Source organism: Cuculus canorus, chromosome 2, assembly GCF_017976375.1.
Source record: "Cuculus canorus isolate bCucCan1 chromosome 2, bCucCan1.pri, whole genome shotgun sequence".
In the NCBI taxonomy this organism is placed as follows: Eukaryota; Metazoa; Chordata; class Aves; order Cuculiformes; family Cuculidae; genus Cuculus; species Cuculus canorus.
In genome coordinates, this window is record NC_071402.1 from 121,489,419 (window position 1) to 121,506,332 (window position 16,914).

The following is a 16,914-nucleotide window of genomic DNA, read 5'->3' on the forward strand; positions in this document are numbered from 1 at the left end:
ACTTTGAAAGGGGCTTCAGTCTGTTGTTTAAGAACAGTGTACATTTATACATATGCTTGTGGAAATGGCAACTGTTAAATGAATTATTTTTAAAGGATAGAAGGAGGAGGAGTTTTGAATATTCTTCATTATTCATTGAAGTATTTTAATACCTCATTAGTTCTATTAGTATAATCTTTTCTTGGCTGGTGATGTCTCAAGTGTCCATGGCTAAAATTTTATAAAAAGGAGACAAGAAGTCTTTCATTTTGCACAAGTGGTGCGTGAATTAAGTCAACATTTCTTCAGGTGTTAAGGTTGTGCCTGCAAGGTTAAAGTAAATCTTCTCTTAGTAAACTACAGTGCTTCCTAATCACTTCAGGAGCATTCCAACATTTGGTGGATATGGATGGAAAACTGCTAAATGTTATTGACTAAATTGTACTAATTTAAATATATCAGATTTCAGTAATTCTTAATTCTAAGATATGAGAAGTTTGGGTTTTTTCTCCTTTCATTTGAGTCGTCGTTGCCATAGATTCATGGGAATCAGCAGTGAGCAATAACAAAAGGCAGAACAGCATAAAAACAATGAAGAACAATAAATATTTTTATAAAAATTGTGAGTAGGTATGAAGAGATTTACTTGCTCCAAAGAGTTTGGAGCGTCAACATTAAATTTCAGTACTGTTTGGAAATTTCACTCTTTCAATAATCTCTGCCCAAACAACTCTAAACCATGAAATGATGTATGAGATTTTAAAATCAGAAAGGACTCTGATACCTGTCTAGTTTGACCTTTTTTTACATTACTTACTGTATAATTTCATATAGATGTTCCAGCTCTGAACCTGATAACCTGTGCTTGACTAAAGGAGATGGGAAACTTAAAAGCCGGTGTGGCTGAACCTGGAATATAGAGCAACTATTAGGCACTTGTCCTATAGCACTTTAGCATAAAAAAAATACTATTAATTTCAGAGGGCCTAATTTTATGCAGCAAAGCTTCTAGAATCTCAACCAGTTTCTTGTAGCTTCAGAAAGTCTTTAATTTTGGTCAATAGGAAAATATAGTTTTTCAGACTTCAGTGTAATATGAAGTAGAGGGAATGAAGGTTTATAGGAAGGAGACAAAATAGAGTTGCAGTGTAAACAGTAAGTAAGGTCAGAGCATTCTCATGAAGTTTTGTGTAGCATTTTGTATGGCTTCTTACACAGAACATAACAGATAGCTTAAAGGAGTGAAAGATGCTGATGCGTCATATTAATGCTGGAAGATATTGTTGCCCATTCTGTGTTAATGATAGTACAACCTACTTGTGTTACTAAATAAACCCCACTTTCCAGTCTGCATAACTTTTGCAATGACTTAATCCACGTGTGTTACTTTAAGAACTTTATAACTAACTTGCATTGCAAACAGGTCTATGTGCGCTTTACACATCTGAAGGAGGTTACTCAAAGTACTAACGCTCTGACCCTGCAAGAGTTGCTAGAACTTGTGTGTTAACAAACCTTATAAGTATACAGAACATCTCATGAACTTCACTGAGGCTCTGAATGTGTTCATACAGTCACCCAAGAATGATTGAAAGCAAGGCAAAAGGAATAAAATTATGTAAAGGACTAAATACAGCTGCCTTGTCGACTGATTGATCTTGAGGTTTTCCTGTGCCTCACAAACCTTTGTTCCTTCTGTGTATTTTTCTTGTTTTTCTCAACATATATTCTTCTTGGCTAATCATTTAGATAAAACTATTTTTTTAATGCAAATTTGCTTCCATGATGTGCCACTAGTGTTTATCATTATTTTCGAATTAATTCACTAGGAAATATTGTTTATTCATTTTAATTTGTTTCTTCCTCTTTTACATTTAGCATATATTTCTTGCCGAACAGAGAAGTCGTGTAGGTAAACTTGCAGTAAGAGGGTTTTTTTTAGCAAACCACAGGCATAGGACTTTTTTAGAGATATGAAATTTGTCTAAATGTCTAAACTCTAATGGACTGAGGGTTCTTTTATTCCAAGAAAACACATTGTTTTTCTGTGGATGTTTCTTCTCCTGGAAGGCTTGTATTCCTCTTGGAATATGAGGAAAATGAAAGAATCTGTGAAGTCTTCCATCTTAATCCTAGTCTTAAAATTCTGATCTTTGTTCAGCTCAGAAAACTTTTCACAATGGGAAAGTTCACATAGAATTTTATATAAACTTAAAGCCCTCTACAAGAGGTGGAGATTTAACCTGGGAAGTACCTAACTACATCTAAGTCTACGTAAAACAGCTGGAATTAGGAAATTCAATAATTTGTTTCTTATTTGTGGGTTTTGAATTTCTAGTTCCAAGTAGGGGATGATCTAAAGGACACAGCAAAAATTTATGTTAAAATTATATTGAGCTATTAAATAATAATCCAAAATGAAAAATGTGTGTAACTGTATATTGGAATGAAAGTGTCAGAAAGTAAAATCAACACTTTTCTGAAAACAAATTAAAATTTGGAAAACTAATAACTATAGTATTAAAAATCGTAATTCCAATATAAGTATTAAGACTGTGCCTAAGAGCATGGTGAAAATATCTCCAGATACTGTCTTTTGTGATTTGGTACATACAATTTGTGTTAGTTTGTCATTTCAAACGTGAAGTTCAAATAATACTGAACTACTAGGAATTTAAATAAGCACTTTAAAGCTTTTCTTGTTTTCTGTAAAATTTATTGTGGTATCTTTGTGTCTCACCACTATTCTCCCCTGATTCTTCTATTCAGTCAAAAAAAATTGAAACTCAGTATTAAATGAGATTTATATTATTAATGTAAACAGGCAAAAAGTACTTCCTTCACAACAGAAACCAGGTAAAAACACTCAGACAAGCTACATTAAACTCGCCCACTCAACTTTCTTTAGTTATAAGTTCACAGGCAGAATGCAGAGGGAATCAAGTGTTTTATGCTCAGACAATATAAAATTGCTAAATGAATTGAGGCTCTGGGCAGGTGAGTATGTGTACGACCTTGACTCACATTAGCTCTTGTGAACTGTGTCTAACTGAGATTCAGAAAGATGTTGGCTACATATCCATTACTGTAATTCCTTTTCAAAGGACACCAGAAAAGACTGAACTTTCCAACACTATTGAGAAAAAGTCTTTAAAGCAGTTATTTCAAATTCAAGAATATCCAGTTTTTAAGTAAACATCATTTGTCTATAACCTGAACATTGAATTACATTTACATTCAATATTAAATAAATCACAACCATATCAGACCTTATTTTCTTTATTGTCTCATAGATTGTATGTCAATTTCTACTTTTACAATTTCCATTATAGAAGTGTTATTCAAAAGATGTTAATTAACACAATAAAAGATATAGGGGTGTGTCTCATGATAGTGGAAGGAAGCTGGGATACATTTCTACAAAATTATAGTGGCATATATCATTTACTCAGTTCCAACTATTTCAATTCCAAATTCAAAACCAGAAGCATGTATGTTATCTTTTCTAAGCTATATTAATACATGGTTTATTTTGCCATATGCGCAGCACATAGCAATGTGTATCGATTAGCCACCTTCTATCTCATTCTAGGATTAGTCTGAGATTTATCATGTCGTTAATCTGAATGAAAAACACCAGATGTTTAATATTATCTTGAAACTCTGACTACAATAAGATTTACCATGGGGAAAATAAATTATTTTGCCATTAATTAATAATTAATACAGTCAAGATGAGATCAAATATTAACATCAATTTCATTGACTATACCAGTTTTCAAAAGAGAACTGCTTTTCATCTCCCTATCAAAAGAGCTCTCAAAAAAGCAACCATTGTTACTCTGGAAGTCAGTATGTAAAAACTTTCAGAAACCAGAACTTGATAACCTTGTCAAAACTAGTTTAAAACTGATCTGCCTAAAAATTAAAAGGATAACGTAGATGGTAAAACAACTAGTCCGTATACTGGATTTCAACACGCAATGAATTTTTGTTGTGCTGCATGAAGTACTAATATCCTTAAAAGAAAAATGCCAGATATGGCAAGAGATTGATTACCTGAGCTATCTTCTCTTTGGTATATATATTTTGAGCCTTTGTATGTCTCTTCGAATGCAGTGTGACATATATCTAAGCAATTTTTTATATCTTGTTGAGATAATTTCAAATTGTGCCATACATAGTGGCAGACTACAGTAGAAGCTGATATTACTTAACTTTTATCTTTTGCACCTGACCAAGATAGAAAAGCTTTTCTTTTCCATAATGAAAATATTTGATTTTACTATAGAATGCAAGGTTAAGAATGGGGTTGATGGCAGTCTCTCACAATGTGATGCAAACTTGCTAAGTGCAGCCTGTCACCATTATATAAATGGCTCTAGGAGGAGACCAAGCCAGGGAGTGGGATGGAGCAGCTTTGTTAATGCAAAGGAGCCTGTGAGCTCTGGAAGCACCCATTTGCTCTGACCTTTGAGCCTCAGGGTGCATTCGTGAATGTATTGAATAAATGCTTTATTAAGGAAAAGAAGTAACAGAAAGATTGCTTTTTTTTTTTTTCCATGGAAAGAGAAAATTAAATACCTGTGAATCAATATGTTGGACATTTATTTTATTCTACTATAATAATGGAGAAATGTTTTCTTTTCTACAGAAAGGTGCTTTTTGTTACTTGCTCTGTTACTGTCTATTTGATTCTAGGGAAAGGGGCGAATTGATCAGTGACAGCTTAGGGTGCAAAAGCTTTCTCTCCATATATGAGCATATCTGAAAGAAGACATTATTACACACGTCTTCGGTGTTTTATACTACAGTTACATCTGAGTGCATAATGTTATTAGATCTCTGGCTCTGTATTACAGTGATGTTGATGATAGAGTACAAAAAAAAGTTGAAATGACGGAAAGCAGAAGATAAAGGTAAGCTTAACAGAAGGAAGAAATTATGACAGACAACATTTATCTGCATTGTAATTGACTGCAGATTGAGTTTGTCTGTATCAGGCAGAAATCTGGGTACTGTTCTTGTTCAATATGAAACATGTCACTGTGTGGACATTGCCTTTAAAAATTACATTATATGTCTTCGCTTAATCTCCCATTCTGCAAAGGTTTGCACAGGTACTTATCCCGTTTGTTTCTGTGATGTTCTGCTGATGTCCATAGAGGTTCCTCTGTTTTCTAGGAAGTAAGCATAGGATTTCTGATCAGTCCTGAATTTCCTGCATGTGCTCATTGGGCAAACAAAACAGTAGGCCTTGTAAAAAATTATTTTTGAAAATCTAAAATAGCCTCAAATAAAAGCTGACCTACTAAATATAGTAAATACATCTCAGTGCAAAAGATTCTATAATCTTCTTCTCGTTTATCAGGTATGGCTTACAGTAAAAGCCCTGACCTGGGCAGAACAACTGTTGGGCATCTCAAGGCTGTTCGACTTTCTCTCTGTAAATGTCTCCAATTTGCTTACTGGGAAAGTTCCGTAGATGTCAGCTCAGGTTATGTAAATAGCACATCCCTGGTAGCATACAGATGTCTCAGCTGCAGACTGCAACCTTCCCTGGGCAGTGCTGTCCTTGCTGACTAGCCAGACTTTGGAGTCATTAGAAAAAAAAGTCTTTTGAATTTTACCACTTTCTTGTGTACTTAGAACATCTATAAAATTATATTTGAGGTAATTATTGACAGCCTAACTTAAGCAAAATATTCCATACTCAGACATCTGCAGCATAGGCATCTCATAAACAATGTCCCTCACTTCCCCAAGGATGGAAGCCCTCTTGGTTGATGCAGTTGTGTATTATTGCTTTCCACGTATGTGCCCAGCTCACTGGCACAATTAGTTTGAACCAGGGAACTAAGTTTTTGGTTTTAGTGCTTTTTACTCCAGCAGATCCTGCCATCAGTTGCTGATTTATTAACCAAAATTGTTACTATTGTACTGAGAGTAACAGCAGAGGCGATGGTAGTATCTAGTAGCTGGTAAAAACAAAGACATGACCTGATCTACTGAAATCTCAGGTAGATAAAAAGGACTTTTCAGTACATCCAATCCTTGTTTGGGGCTTTCCAAGGGTGCAGACAGACTGCAGCCTTTCTACTAATTGGCCAGATGACAACATGGAGCAGAGCATTCTCCACAATGGACAACTTTCAAAATGCATTGTGAAATGAGAAAGACATAATGCAGGATAGTTGGATTCAATATTTATTAGGAAGACTATGTGGAACATATTCACTAAACTTTTTTTTAAAAAGCTTATTTTCTTTGAGCTGGCTTTTATTATGAAGTTATTGACTAAAAGGAATGACAAGCAAGAAAGCATCTATAGGAAGATGCTGATATGAGGTGGGTCAGGAGGGTTATGAAAAGGATAGAAGAGGCAGTGCTGCTAAGATGAAAACTCTGAGAATAGGAGGAGACTTTTTTTTTGTCTCAAGGCACAAAATTAAGCACAATGGTTTTGTTGGACCAATGCCTAAAGAACATAAGTGAGAAGACGTATGATTCACTGAAGTACATTAGTCAGGCGCACAAACTTATTTTGAAGACTTCCATGCAGATACGATGGCTGTAATTGTAAGAAGATGCCAATTGGATTGTTTAACATATTTCGTATTTCTCATCATGTTTTACACATTGCAGTTTGCTTGATAATATGATGCTCTTATGATAATTGTGGTGCAATATTGCACTTTAAGCAAAGAAAATACAGCTGACTACCGACACTATGTCTGTTACTTCTAACTGCTTGCACCTGCATATAGAATTTTTTATTCTTTTATTGTATGTGTATGTCTGTGTGTTTATAAAATATGTATATACAATAAAAGTTTATACAGACAAGTAATGCATTTTTTATGTTCTAACAATTTAGGACCGTTACAAAATATGAGGATTAGAAAGGTCACTAATTATTCAGATTAGATACATGGAACCAGAAGAAAATATTTTTTTTTCCAAAAGACCTGCTTAAACTGTCTTAGGCAGGGCTTCATTACAAATAACTTTGAGAAGTGATTCACTATTTAGATATCTTGCCATTTTCTTGAAGTAATTCCCATAGACAAAAGTTTTTGTGTGTGTGATTTGCAGGGTCAGATCCCTCAAAATTTAGTTAAGGACTCTACAGTTTCCAATTTCAGATTCAAAATAATAATCTACCTTTTATGTTCTTGTTAGATAATTTTTTCAAGGATTTATATAGTTTTTGAAAATTCACTGTAATATTTGACATATTTCTCATGCTTCATCATTGACTGGGTCACAGGTTACCTTACAGTGACTTGTCTTCACAGAGATAGGGTTATTTCTGTGTATCAAACTCGGAAGCTATGATGAAAGGCGAAAGTAAGCTCTCTCTTAAGGCACTCTTTTAATATGCACATTTTTAATCATAAAAAGAAACAGAATTTAATATTAGAGGGATTTTAGGATAGCTATTTGACTATGATTACTAAGTGTTCTGTAGGAATAGGGAATTTTTCCTTTGGGATTGTCCTGAATCTCTCTCATTTGAGAGAACAACTGATTTTAGATCTAACAGTCATTTCTCAAAGGAGACTGGCTTCCATCAGATGAGCAGTTATAGAAGTCAGAACCCCTTCACAAATCATGGAAAAGAAAATCCTCCCTTGATTCCCATCAATCTCCGTAGATGTAGGGTTTCACCTGTAACCTCTGCTCAACTCATCGGAGCACAACTTCTAGCAAAACTTGATGAGGTAATATATAAACATATATATATATATATATATAATCTTCTTGGATTTTGCAATTGTTGAACTCTGGAGTGTTCCGGAAGGAGACCTCAACTTTCTGAAGGGGCAGAGTCTTTTCACTCAGTTAATTATCAAACACCAAAAAGTAGGTCTAGCTTGTCTTTCTCTCTTCTGCACTCTCAATATTTCTTAAATCTGCATGAAAGTTGGGGAAAAAAATTCATTTTATGACCTATCTTGGTTTTGTATTTAACCTACAAGTAAATGCCATTTAAGTAATGAGTTTTATAAGCTAAAAGTAAATGCCATTTAAGCAGTGAGGATTATTTTAGTTCTTTTTCAGCTGCAATAAATGATTCAGTAAGGTACCATATTTTATGTTGCTGTGCTGAGAAAGCTATTTATGCATATTTTTTCCATTTCCTACTTTTTACACTTGCAAGGAAAGATGACATAGCTCTTATTTTTTTAAGGATTGAGTTCAGTTCTAAAAGTTCAGCATAAGCTAATGTGGAGCTGGTTAAATGCATAGGAGCAATCTGTCTGCTCTCACGTAGAACTACCATTAATATGCCAGCTACAGCTTTATTGGAACAAACTCATATGCCTTCATGTCCTCACAGAGAATGGAGATTTAAACTTTGAAATAAAAATGGCACAAAGACCATTATTATGTAGAGACTGAGTAAACTGGCAGCAATCGGAGGGAAGTGAGTAATGGACAACTCTGTGTAGTGTCATCATGCTTGTAAATTTGAGCAATGTGTTTCTGCTTTGCAACATTTTCATTCACATATTTCAGAACACTCAAAAGGTCACCAGTTTCTACATAGGCCCTCAGTGTATATTCTTTCGGCATTCAATACGCTGCTTGAGTTGAGGTTTGTGAAGCTGGAGCTGTGAGAATCTGGAGGGAAGAGAGCTATGGATGCAGGAGACATAAACCTAGGGTGCTATGCCAACAATTCTGAGAAGAAAGTTGAGCTGTGTATCAAACTAATATCAACATTCATAACTCAGTATTAAGGATCGTGTTCTGACTACCTTTCTAATATTTGAATAATGACACTATTAGTTAGGGAAAACAAGTGCAATCAGAATCTGGAGCTGACTGATAATTAAATTTGCGTAGAAACTGTAGAAATAGTTGGCATGATAGCAACATGAGGATGTACTGTATAATGTCATTTTTAATGCATCATTGTGACTTGATACTGGTCTTTCAGTTTAATGATAACATTTCTTGACTGTTTGTATTTGACTTACAGTATGTTTCAATGTTATGTGTTGGGAATTGTAAAAGGTGCATGATTGTGCTCTTTCTGTTCAAGTTGTTCCTAATTAATAACTTCACTGTCCAGTGTTCTTTCAATAAGGGTACCTAATACAATATTTACATTATTTTAGGTATGAAGAAACTGACTTTTCAACCAAACTGAATGATGCATCTCAATATAAAAAAGAACATATGCATGTGTATCTATGCATGTGTACACATACACGTGTTTATTAGTTTAGACAAGGTCTCACTTCTTTCCTACTCATCTTGAACTCCTCAGATCTCAGGCATCTGGAAGGAGTCATGTTTTTTTATGAAAATAGAAAGTCATAAATCTCGAGATTAATTTACATTCTCATTGTGATATTTATTAGAACATCCTCTCTCTCCAAAATTCAGCACACTAAATAACCCTAGATAAAGATCTAATGACTAACAGGTGCCAAAGAATGCAGAATTCTTCTACCTACATGACTGGCTTAGTGAGTTGAGAGATTGTATCATTTTTGTCCTTTTAATCCTTTGAGTTTGTAGCCACTAATTTTCATATGTTTTTTTTTTCTTCTTCTGATTCCACAATAGAAAACATTTGCCTTTCTTTTATGTTCTAATTATCCGCTATTGTTTCTTGCCAGAAACAAAATACTGACCCTTGTAGGTCTCTGGGCTGGCCCACCATAGTTGCTTTCATTTGTTCGGTTCTGTAGTAGTTAAATTTTGGCTGTTTTTCTAGAGTCTTAATAGTATCTCTCTCAAGTATGAAAAGATTTGCTTTCCATGAAGTTTGAAGTATAGCAATAATATAAGGAATTTCTCAGGTTGTAAATGTATTAACTAAAAGACTATCTTTCTTATAAGAGTTTAAGTACTTAGAGAAGAAATAAACTCTGAATGCACATACTAATTCCAGTGGATTTTGTATAAGGTTTAATCTTATACATCAAAAACTATTCTTAAAATGTATTTGCAACACAAATTAAATTAAAAGAAGTTGATATTTATTCTTGAAACAATAAAGATATTTTGAGTGTAATACATAATTCTTAATAACAATGCATGTACAAATCTATTTCAAGTAGCCAAAAAATATTTGGGACTGTGACAGGGTTTGTGTGAGCTTTCTCCTTTGTAAAGATGCTTCTAGCTTTGAATTTCAAAAACTACCTTTTATGTCAGGTGGACAAAAGTAATCCATTTTTAAAGAAAGCCAGCTAATTGCATGTCTCCCTCACATTCAGTTAAATCTTTGGTGATGGGCTTTGAAGAATGTGTTTTACATTTTACTTTCTTTTATTTGGGCTTTGGTTTTGGTTTCAGGTTTTATGTTTGTTTGCTTTTTACTGTCAGTCTTTGCTGAGAAGTTAATCGTAACTGTTCTCTGAAGGAGGGTTTGACAAAATCTCTAGTTTGAAAACAGAAACTGGAAAAGTGCAATGCTACTGGTAGGAGAGCACCTTACTCCCCATTGACTGAGAATTAATTGGTTTTTAATACAAAAGCAAGAAAAGTCTTGATGGAAAAACTAATGGTAGCATGGTAGACTAAATCAGCCTTACTTTGGTCTAAAAGTAGTATACTGTTATACAGTACTATACTGTATTTATCGAATTGGGGTTGATTGAGTATTTTTCCATTGTTTTCCAAGCATCATTCTAAATACAATCTTCTGTTTGGTCACTACTTGGATAATGTGAATGGTACCCGTTATTGAAAGGTAGCCTGTATTTGTACTAATACAGAGAATGCCAGTTGAGAAATGAGCCTGATTGCATGGTTCATTTTGTTCTCCTTTGTAGAGCCAGGCTGCGGCCCACTACAAAGGCACTAAACATGCCAAGAAGCTCAAAGCACTGGAAGCCATGAAAAATAAGCAGAAATCTGTTACTACCAAGGACAGCGCAAAGACTACCTTCACTTCCATCACTACCAATACCATCAATACCAGCTCTGACAAAACAGGTTAAGCGACAATCTTTGTTGGTTTTGTTTGGTTTTTATTTTCTTGTTTAATTCCATGTCTGTTTGGTTATGTGCTTGCCACATTGATTCATGCTCGACCCATCTTTCTGTGTGATATTGATTTCTTTTAGTCTTTTCAATAGGCTGGAGGGAGTATGATAGTCATGTTCTCTTAGTGAAAAGAGGCTTGTAATTCTTTTAGGACAGAATGCAATACTCATGACTTGATTAATTTTTATAGTGGCTAACCTATCACATATCAACTGACCTAAACCTTCTAGTCTGCAGCAGTATCTCTCAATAAATAATTACATATGGCAAATTTATTTTAACAACGAACAATGTAGCAAATTACACCAGTTGTTTTTAGAAGCCTCTTACAAAATAATTGTTAGTAAAATCCTAATTATAATGAATTTTGAACATTGCATTATTTTTTTCAAATGGCTGTTGCATGGTTTTGAGCTGGAAAATAGCTGTATAACCTCTATTGCACACAATCAGGTAAGTGGTATTGATGCCAATTATTGTGCTTAAATGAGTCTTCAGACTGAAATAATATCCTTTAAATTGTTTTGTGGCTAAAAAGTACTCCTTTGCATTTAAAATCTATGTAAGTATTTGGTAAAGTCAACAGTGTTTGATCAACTTCATATTTTAAATATATGGCTATTGTACCAGAAATTTTGAAGGAAGGTTGTAAGTTCAATGAAGGGTAGTCTAGTGTCTCACAAGGTATGACTGCTTTCACAATTCTCTGTATGAAGCGATACGGTCTGCATATTTAATCAACCACCCTTCCTCAAACAAGCCAAAATATCACCACGGCAAAATAAGCCGAAGCTGTGAAACAGCTGAGATCTTTCTACTGATGCTGAAAACTGCTCATTTGGAACCACTTCTGATTCAGTAAGTTTGGCATTGTAAATGGATGTGCATTAACCAATCACAGTAAAATGAAAAAAGTACCTTGCAAACGTGTAGTACATTCTTTTAAATTCATCTTTGCTGTATTTGTTATAGGCAGATACCTCTATGTCTATCTCTGTCTCTCTGTGTGTATATATATATCTTTCTTATACCTCTTTATTATAGACAGCGTATGTTTTTTTGTGGAGATTTATATCCTCATTATAATGGTATTGCTTTAAAAACCCAATCATTGCAATGTTTTTGTGTTCCTTACAAAAAAAAAAAAAGTAAATATTCTGAATACTTTTCAGAATACTATGATGGAAGTAATGAAGCATGGGAGAATAGGAGCAAGGATGGGAAGTGTCAAAAGTTGTTTAGAGAAATATATGTGTTTTTAAACATGCAAATGCCCTTAAAAGTTTCTCCTGCTGTAACTTTTTAGGACGTTCAGAACAGTAATGGGGATGCTGTAAGGAAAGAGAAAGTTATTGTTTACAAAATATGATCTAGTGATTTGAGAAACTAAATGAAGAAAAAAAAAGACATCTTTTAAAGCTTTAATACATATTATTCAAAAGCTTTTCTCTTATAGCGTGTAAGTTTGAAGGATTTTCCAAGGTGCCTTAAAACCAGTCTGAGTCTTTCCATCAGGCTTTGAATTAGATCTCTGGCAAGATATATGAACTGTCTTGTATCCAAGGTCAGTAGTACAAATCAGTTTTTATGTTGGCATAAGTAAGAAAGCATCAGAAAACTAATTGCACATGAAAGCAATGGCCTATGCAGCACTTTCCTCAGATTTACATCCTGTTTGTGACTTCCTGGATTAATTTTGTAGACTACATGTATACATATAAGTATGCATTTTATGCACATTACATATATGTATTCTGTGTTAAAAGTACTGACTTCAATGGCGTTCTAAAAAAAATAAATACTGATGTTAGTTGTAAAACAGCCAAAAATCTGACAATTTCACAAAATAATGACAGCAATATTTAACTGCTGGCAAAAGCCCTGATCAAATAGTGGCATTCAAATGAAGGCAGCCAGTTCTACCCAGATGCAGTTGTTACAGGTCAATACTGATGTGGCTGACAGTAAAATAGAATCCTTTGTGTAAATTACCCTTTGTAGAATCAAGAATTTATTAGTTGGGGGGGGGGGAAGGGAAACAAAAATTACATTTTGGGTAGCTGAAAGTATGAAATTTTCGGTGAAACATGGCAAGTTAAAAATGTCAAAATTTTCAGGTATGTTACATATGGTTATAGAACTTTTAAGGGCAAAATGATTTCTGAAAACCAGAATAACATCGGAATATACAGCACTATGTGAGTTTACGTATTTTTAAATTATAACTGGAAAAGTCAAATATTCTGATCGCAATATACAGTTCCGAGGGAATAGCTGTACCACAGAATATAATTAATTAATTAATCTTTGATAACTAGAAGTAAGTTCTGTTACTAAGTCTCTGCACTTGTGTTCATTTGGAGCAAAAGCTTTTTCTGCAGCATTTTAAAACGCTCTGCTGAAGATTAATACCTGTTCACAGATACACCAAGGACAGGGTCATGTTCATATCACCTCCAATATATCATGTGCAGCACTGGTTAAATGGTGAGTTACATGTCAGTCACAGCACATTGGTCAAGATTTCAGTTCGCTGATTCTGTGTACTCGTAGCAGTTCCAGAAACAAAATATCATCAGGAAATCTGCAGTGCTATGATTGTGAAAAAGACCACACAGTATACAAATTGATTCAAGAGCTAAAGCAGCAATTTATTTTGTTGCTTATTCTGGAGCTATTCTGTTAGACATGGTGCCAGCATGTGCCATGGCAGTAAGTTATGGAAACTGCAACTCACAATGTAATCAGACTCCTTAAAATCTTTCATAAATGATTTCTGGTAGTTAGAATATGTGTTAAGGAGTAAATAAAATATAGGTAATTTTGCTCATTCTGTGAAAGTCGCTATTTTTTTACCCCTTTAAACAAACTTTTAGAATTATTAGAAGCTTTAGACCTGAAAAATATTTGAGGGTATGAAATATCATGGAGTTGTGTTGTCAGTCATATAACGGACAGTGCCATGCTCAACATTTAGGAACTTTGTTATCAATTTTATTATTTAACATCATTCATTCATCTGTATTTATGATTTGTTATTGGATACCTTTAGTCATTCAGGACAGAAAGCTGGACCGTTACAAGGACAAGCTCAGTATATACAAGCCAGATTTCAGTACTTCTTGATTCTCCAGTTCAGGAGTGACAACAAAAATTCATATTTTTACCACATATTAACATACAAGCATACATATTCCCTAACGTAAAATTGTTAAATGTCCTTGACAGCTTTACAGATTGCCCCTTCTTTCTGCCAGGATATATTTTGCTCATAAAGATGCTTCACACCCTCACTTTGGCTGTAAGGACAGATACTTTAGGAATGACTTTCAGAATATATTTAGATAGATTGTGTTCTATGATCCTAACTATTATATCCTGTCCAGTAAAATCATTATCCTGCATTTGGATTTTTTCATTCTAGAATAAGCATCAGAGATTGCATTCATATAAAATTATATCCCTATAGTTAGTGCACATGTCTAAATATTGATCTTTTTCAAAGCTATTTGAAATTAAAAATGGCTCTCTGTGACCACATTATCACAAATTAGTTCTTAATGATTTGAGATTTTTTAAATTTATTTATTCAACAGAGAATTCAGCATGAGTTAGATCATCCATTACCAGCAGTGAAGAAGAAATAGACAATTACAAATGGGGAAAAATACCATGTCGTTGGGAGCCATCACTGTGACAAAGTCTTTAAGTTACTTTTGAATGTTATACACTCTGTCTTAAATCCTAGGTACTTAAGTGAGATAAGCAGCTCTTAAACTGTGGTGAACAGCAGAAATGAGTATCTGGGCCAAGGCACAGACAAGATCTTCTTTCATTAGTACAGTCTTAGCAGCTTAGACACCCTCATGCCGTCAGAGAAAACAAATACTGGTGCCTGTCCTAAAGATCTTCCAGTCTACACATGAAATGGAGAGGTTCAGGAAGATAAGTTGGAGTTTTTCAGCCACAAAAAGGATCACAGAATTTTTGATGTTCTGTGAAGGACCTCAGAAGGGTCATCTGCAGATTGGGAAGGCCACTCCTACAGGTCAGAGCAGAGTCAGCTAGAGCAGGATGCTCAATGTCTTTTCCAGCTGCACTTCTAATGTCTTGACAGCCTTTTACTGGGAAACCTGTTCTAGTGTTTCATGACACTCAGAGTAAAGAAGTTATTTCTTGTGTTTAAGTCTTATCTCCTGTAGATTTAGTTGGTGCCTGTTGTGTTTTGTCCCATCACCGGGCACCACAGAAAATGGTCTATCTCTGTCTTTTTTACTTCCTGCCCCTGACTCTGTCAGGTATCTATACATACTGCTGCCGTATGTTTCAAGTGGTGTACACCAGGATCCTAGGTCCTTCTCCACAAAGCTGCATTCCAGGCATCCAGGCCCCAGCCCAGCCCCATGTGTAGGGTTATTGCTTCCAATTTGTGGGACTTATGCATTTCTCTTTGTTTAATTTAAGAGACTCCTGTTGTCCCATTTCTCCAGCCTGTCCAGATCCCTCTGAATGGTGACATACCCATCTGGTGTACCAGGCACTCCTCCCAGTCTTTTATCATCTGCAAATTTGCTGAGGGTGCCCTCTGTCCCATTGTTTGGGTCATTAAGGAAGACTTTAAACAATGTTAGCACCAATATACATTCCTAGGAAACTCTACTAGTGACTGACCTCCAACTTTGTGTTGATGGCCATTATCCTTTGTGCCTAGTAGTTCATCCAGCTTTTTTTCTATTTTCCTTTGTGTCTTTTTGTAAAAATGAGAACTATGAAACTGTGAGGAAAAAAATAAGAATAAGCTCAAAGAAAATAACTCAAATGGAAATGAGTAAGACTTACCCAAATCTCTCAGTTCTGCTAGTCCATGGCTTTAATATGTCTGCAGTACTTTCCCATCAGGCAAATCACACTGAATTTATGTAATGTGCATTACTACTATAAAATGAGTTTTATATGCAATTAAAATTTAAAAAAAAGATCATTGATGGGATGTGATTGAAGCACAAAGTTCTTTCTCCTGCATTTTAATTTGTTTCTTTATGTCTTTCTGTTGAAATATGTTACAAATTTAGAGGTTTTATTTTCAGAGCTGTTTTATTCTTTTTAAGTATATTTCATGCCCTATTATATACTATGTTGTCTTTGTGTACTTGACCTTTTCTAATAATTCTGTAGTGCATTTTGTCACCCTTGCAACCTTTAACTGTACTTCTGTGGAATGACTCAACAATCTACAAATACTGGCAGGAAACATCAACTTACACTGGAGCTGAAGCTGTTTTGTGTGTAAGCAGTGACAATAACGTGTTGCACAGCATGCAGGATGTCTTAAGTCATTACTAAGATGGAGAGCTCAGCTTCCAAGAGCTGCGTTTTTAACAGAATGAAATCTACTGAACTGCTTAGACTGTTCATCTGTACTTTTAGTTTTATTGGATTCATGAAGGAGAGAAGGACAGAGGCTTTTATACATAATATTCATTGAGAGCCTAGGTGGGTTTCTTTGACTAACTATAGATGTACATATTGACATTAATTGCACTGGCTTCTCCCTGATGTGACAGGAAGTCATGTCAATGAGGTCGAGGGCACAAATCATCTTCTTACAAAGTAAATGTCTGTAATAAAACTGATGAGTGGTGAAGACCTGAGGAAAAAATATAAAAAATGCCTGTGGTGACTAGGTCAGATATAAACTGCCATGCTAATATGTAAAGTTACCTGAGAAAAATTCTGGTCTCAGTGACCACATTGACCTCTCCTTTAATGTGTCCATTTTTTTTTCCCACAGGTTTTGATGATTTTTAACTGAGTCGTGAATTGCTCTGTAAGAATTTGGGGCTTAGTGTTCAAAATATGAGTTGGTTAGTTAATTCTGAATGATCACATCACAAATGACACTATTTCTGTCTGTTAAGTGGAAAA

The 16,914-nt window shown here is 34.7% G+C and overlaps 1 protein-coding gene across 5 annotated transcripts in view; it reads left to right on the plus strand.

Moving 5' to 3' along the window:
• Nucleotides 1–16,914, plus strand: part of ZNF385D (zinc finger protein 385D) — a 410,191-nt gene that overhangs the window by 334,273 nt on the left and 59,004 nt on the right. For all 5 annotated transcript variants that reach the window (XM_054059692.1, XM_054059691.1, XM_054059694.1 and 2 more), the window contains one exon: nt 10,776–10,938. In XM_054059692.1, coding sequence (XP_053915667.1) covers nt 10,776–10,938 — 163 coding nt within the window. The remainder of the gene's footprint in view (nt 1–10,775; nt 10,939–16,914) is intronic.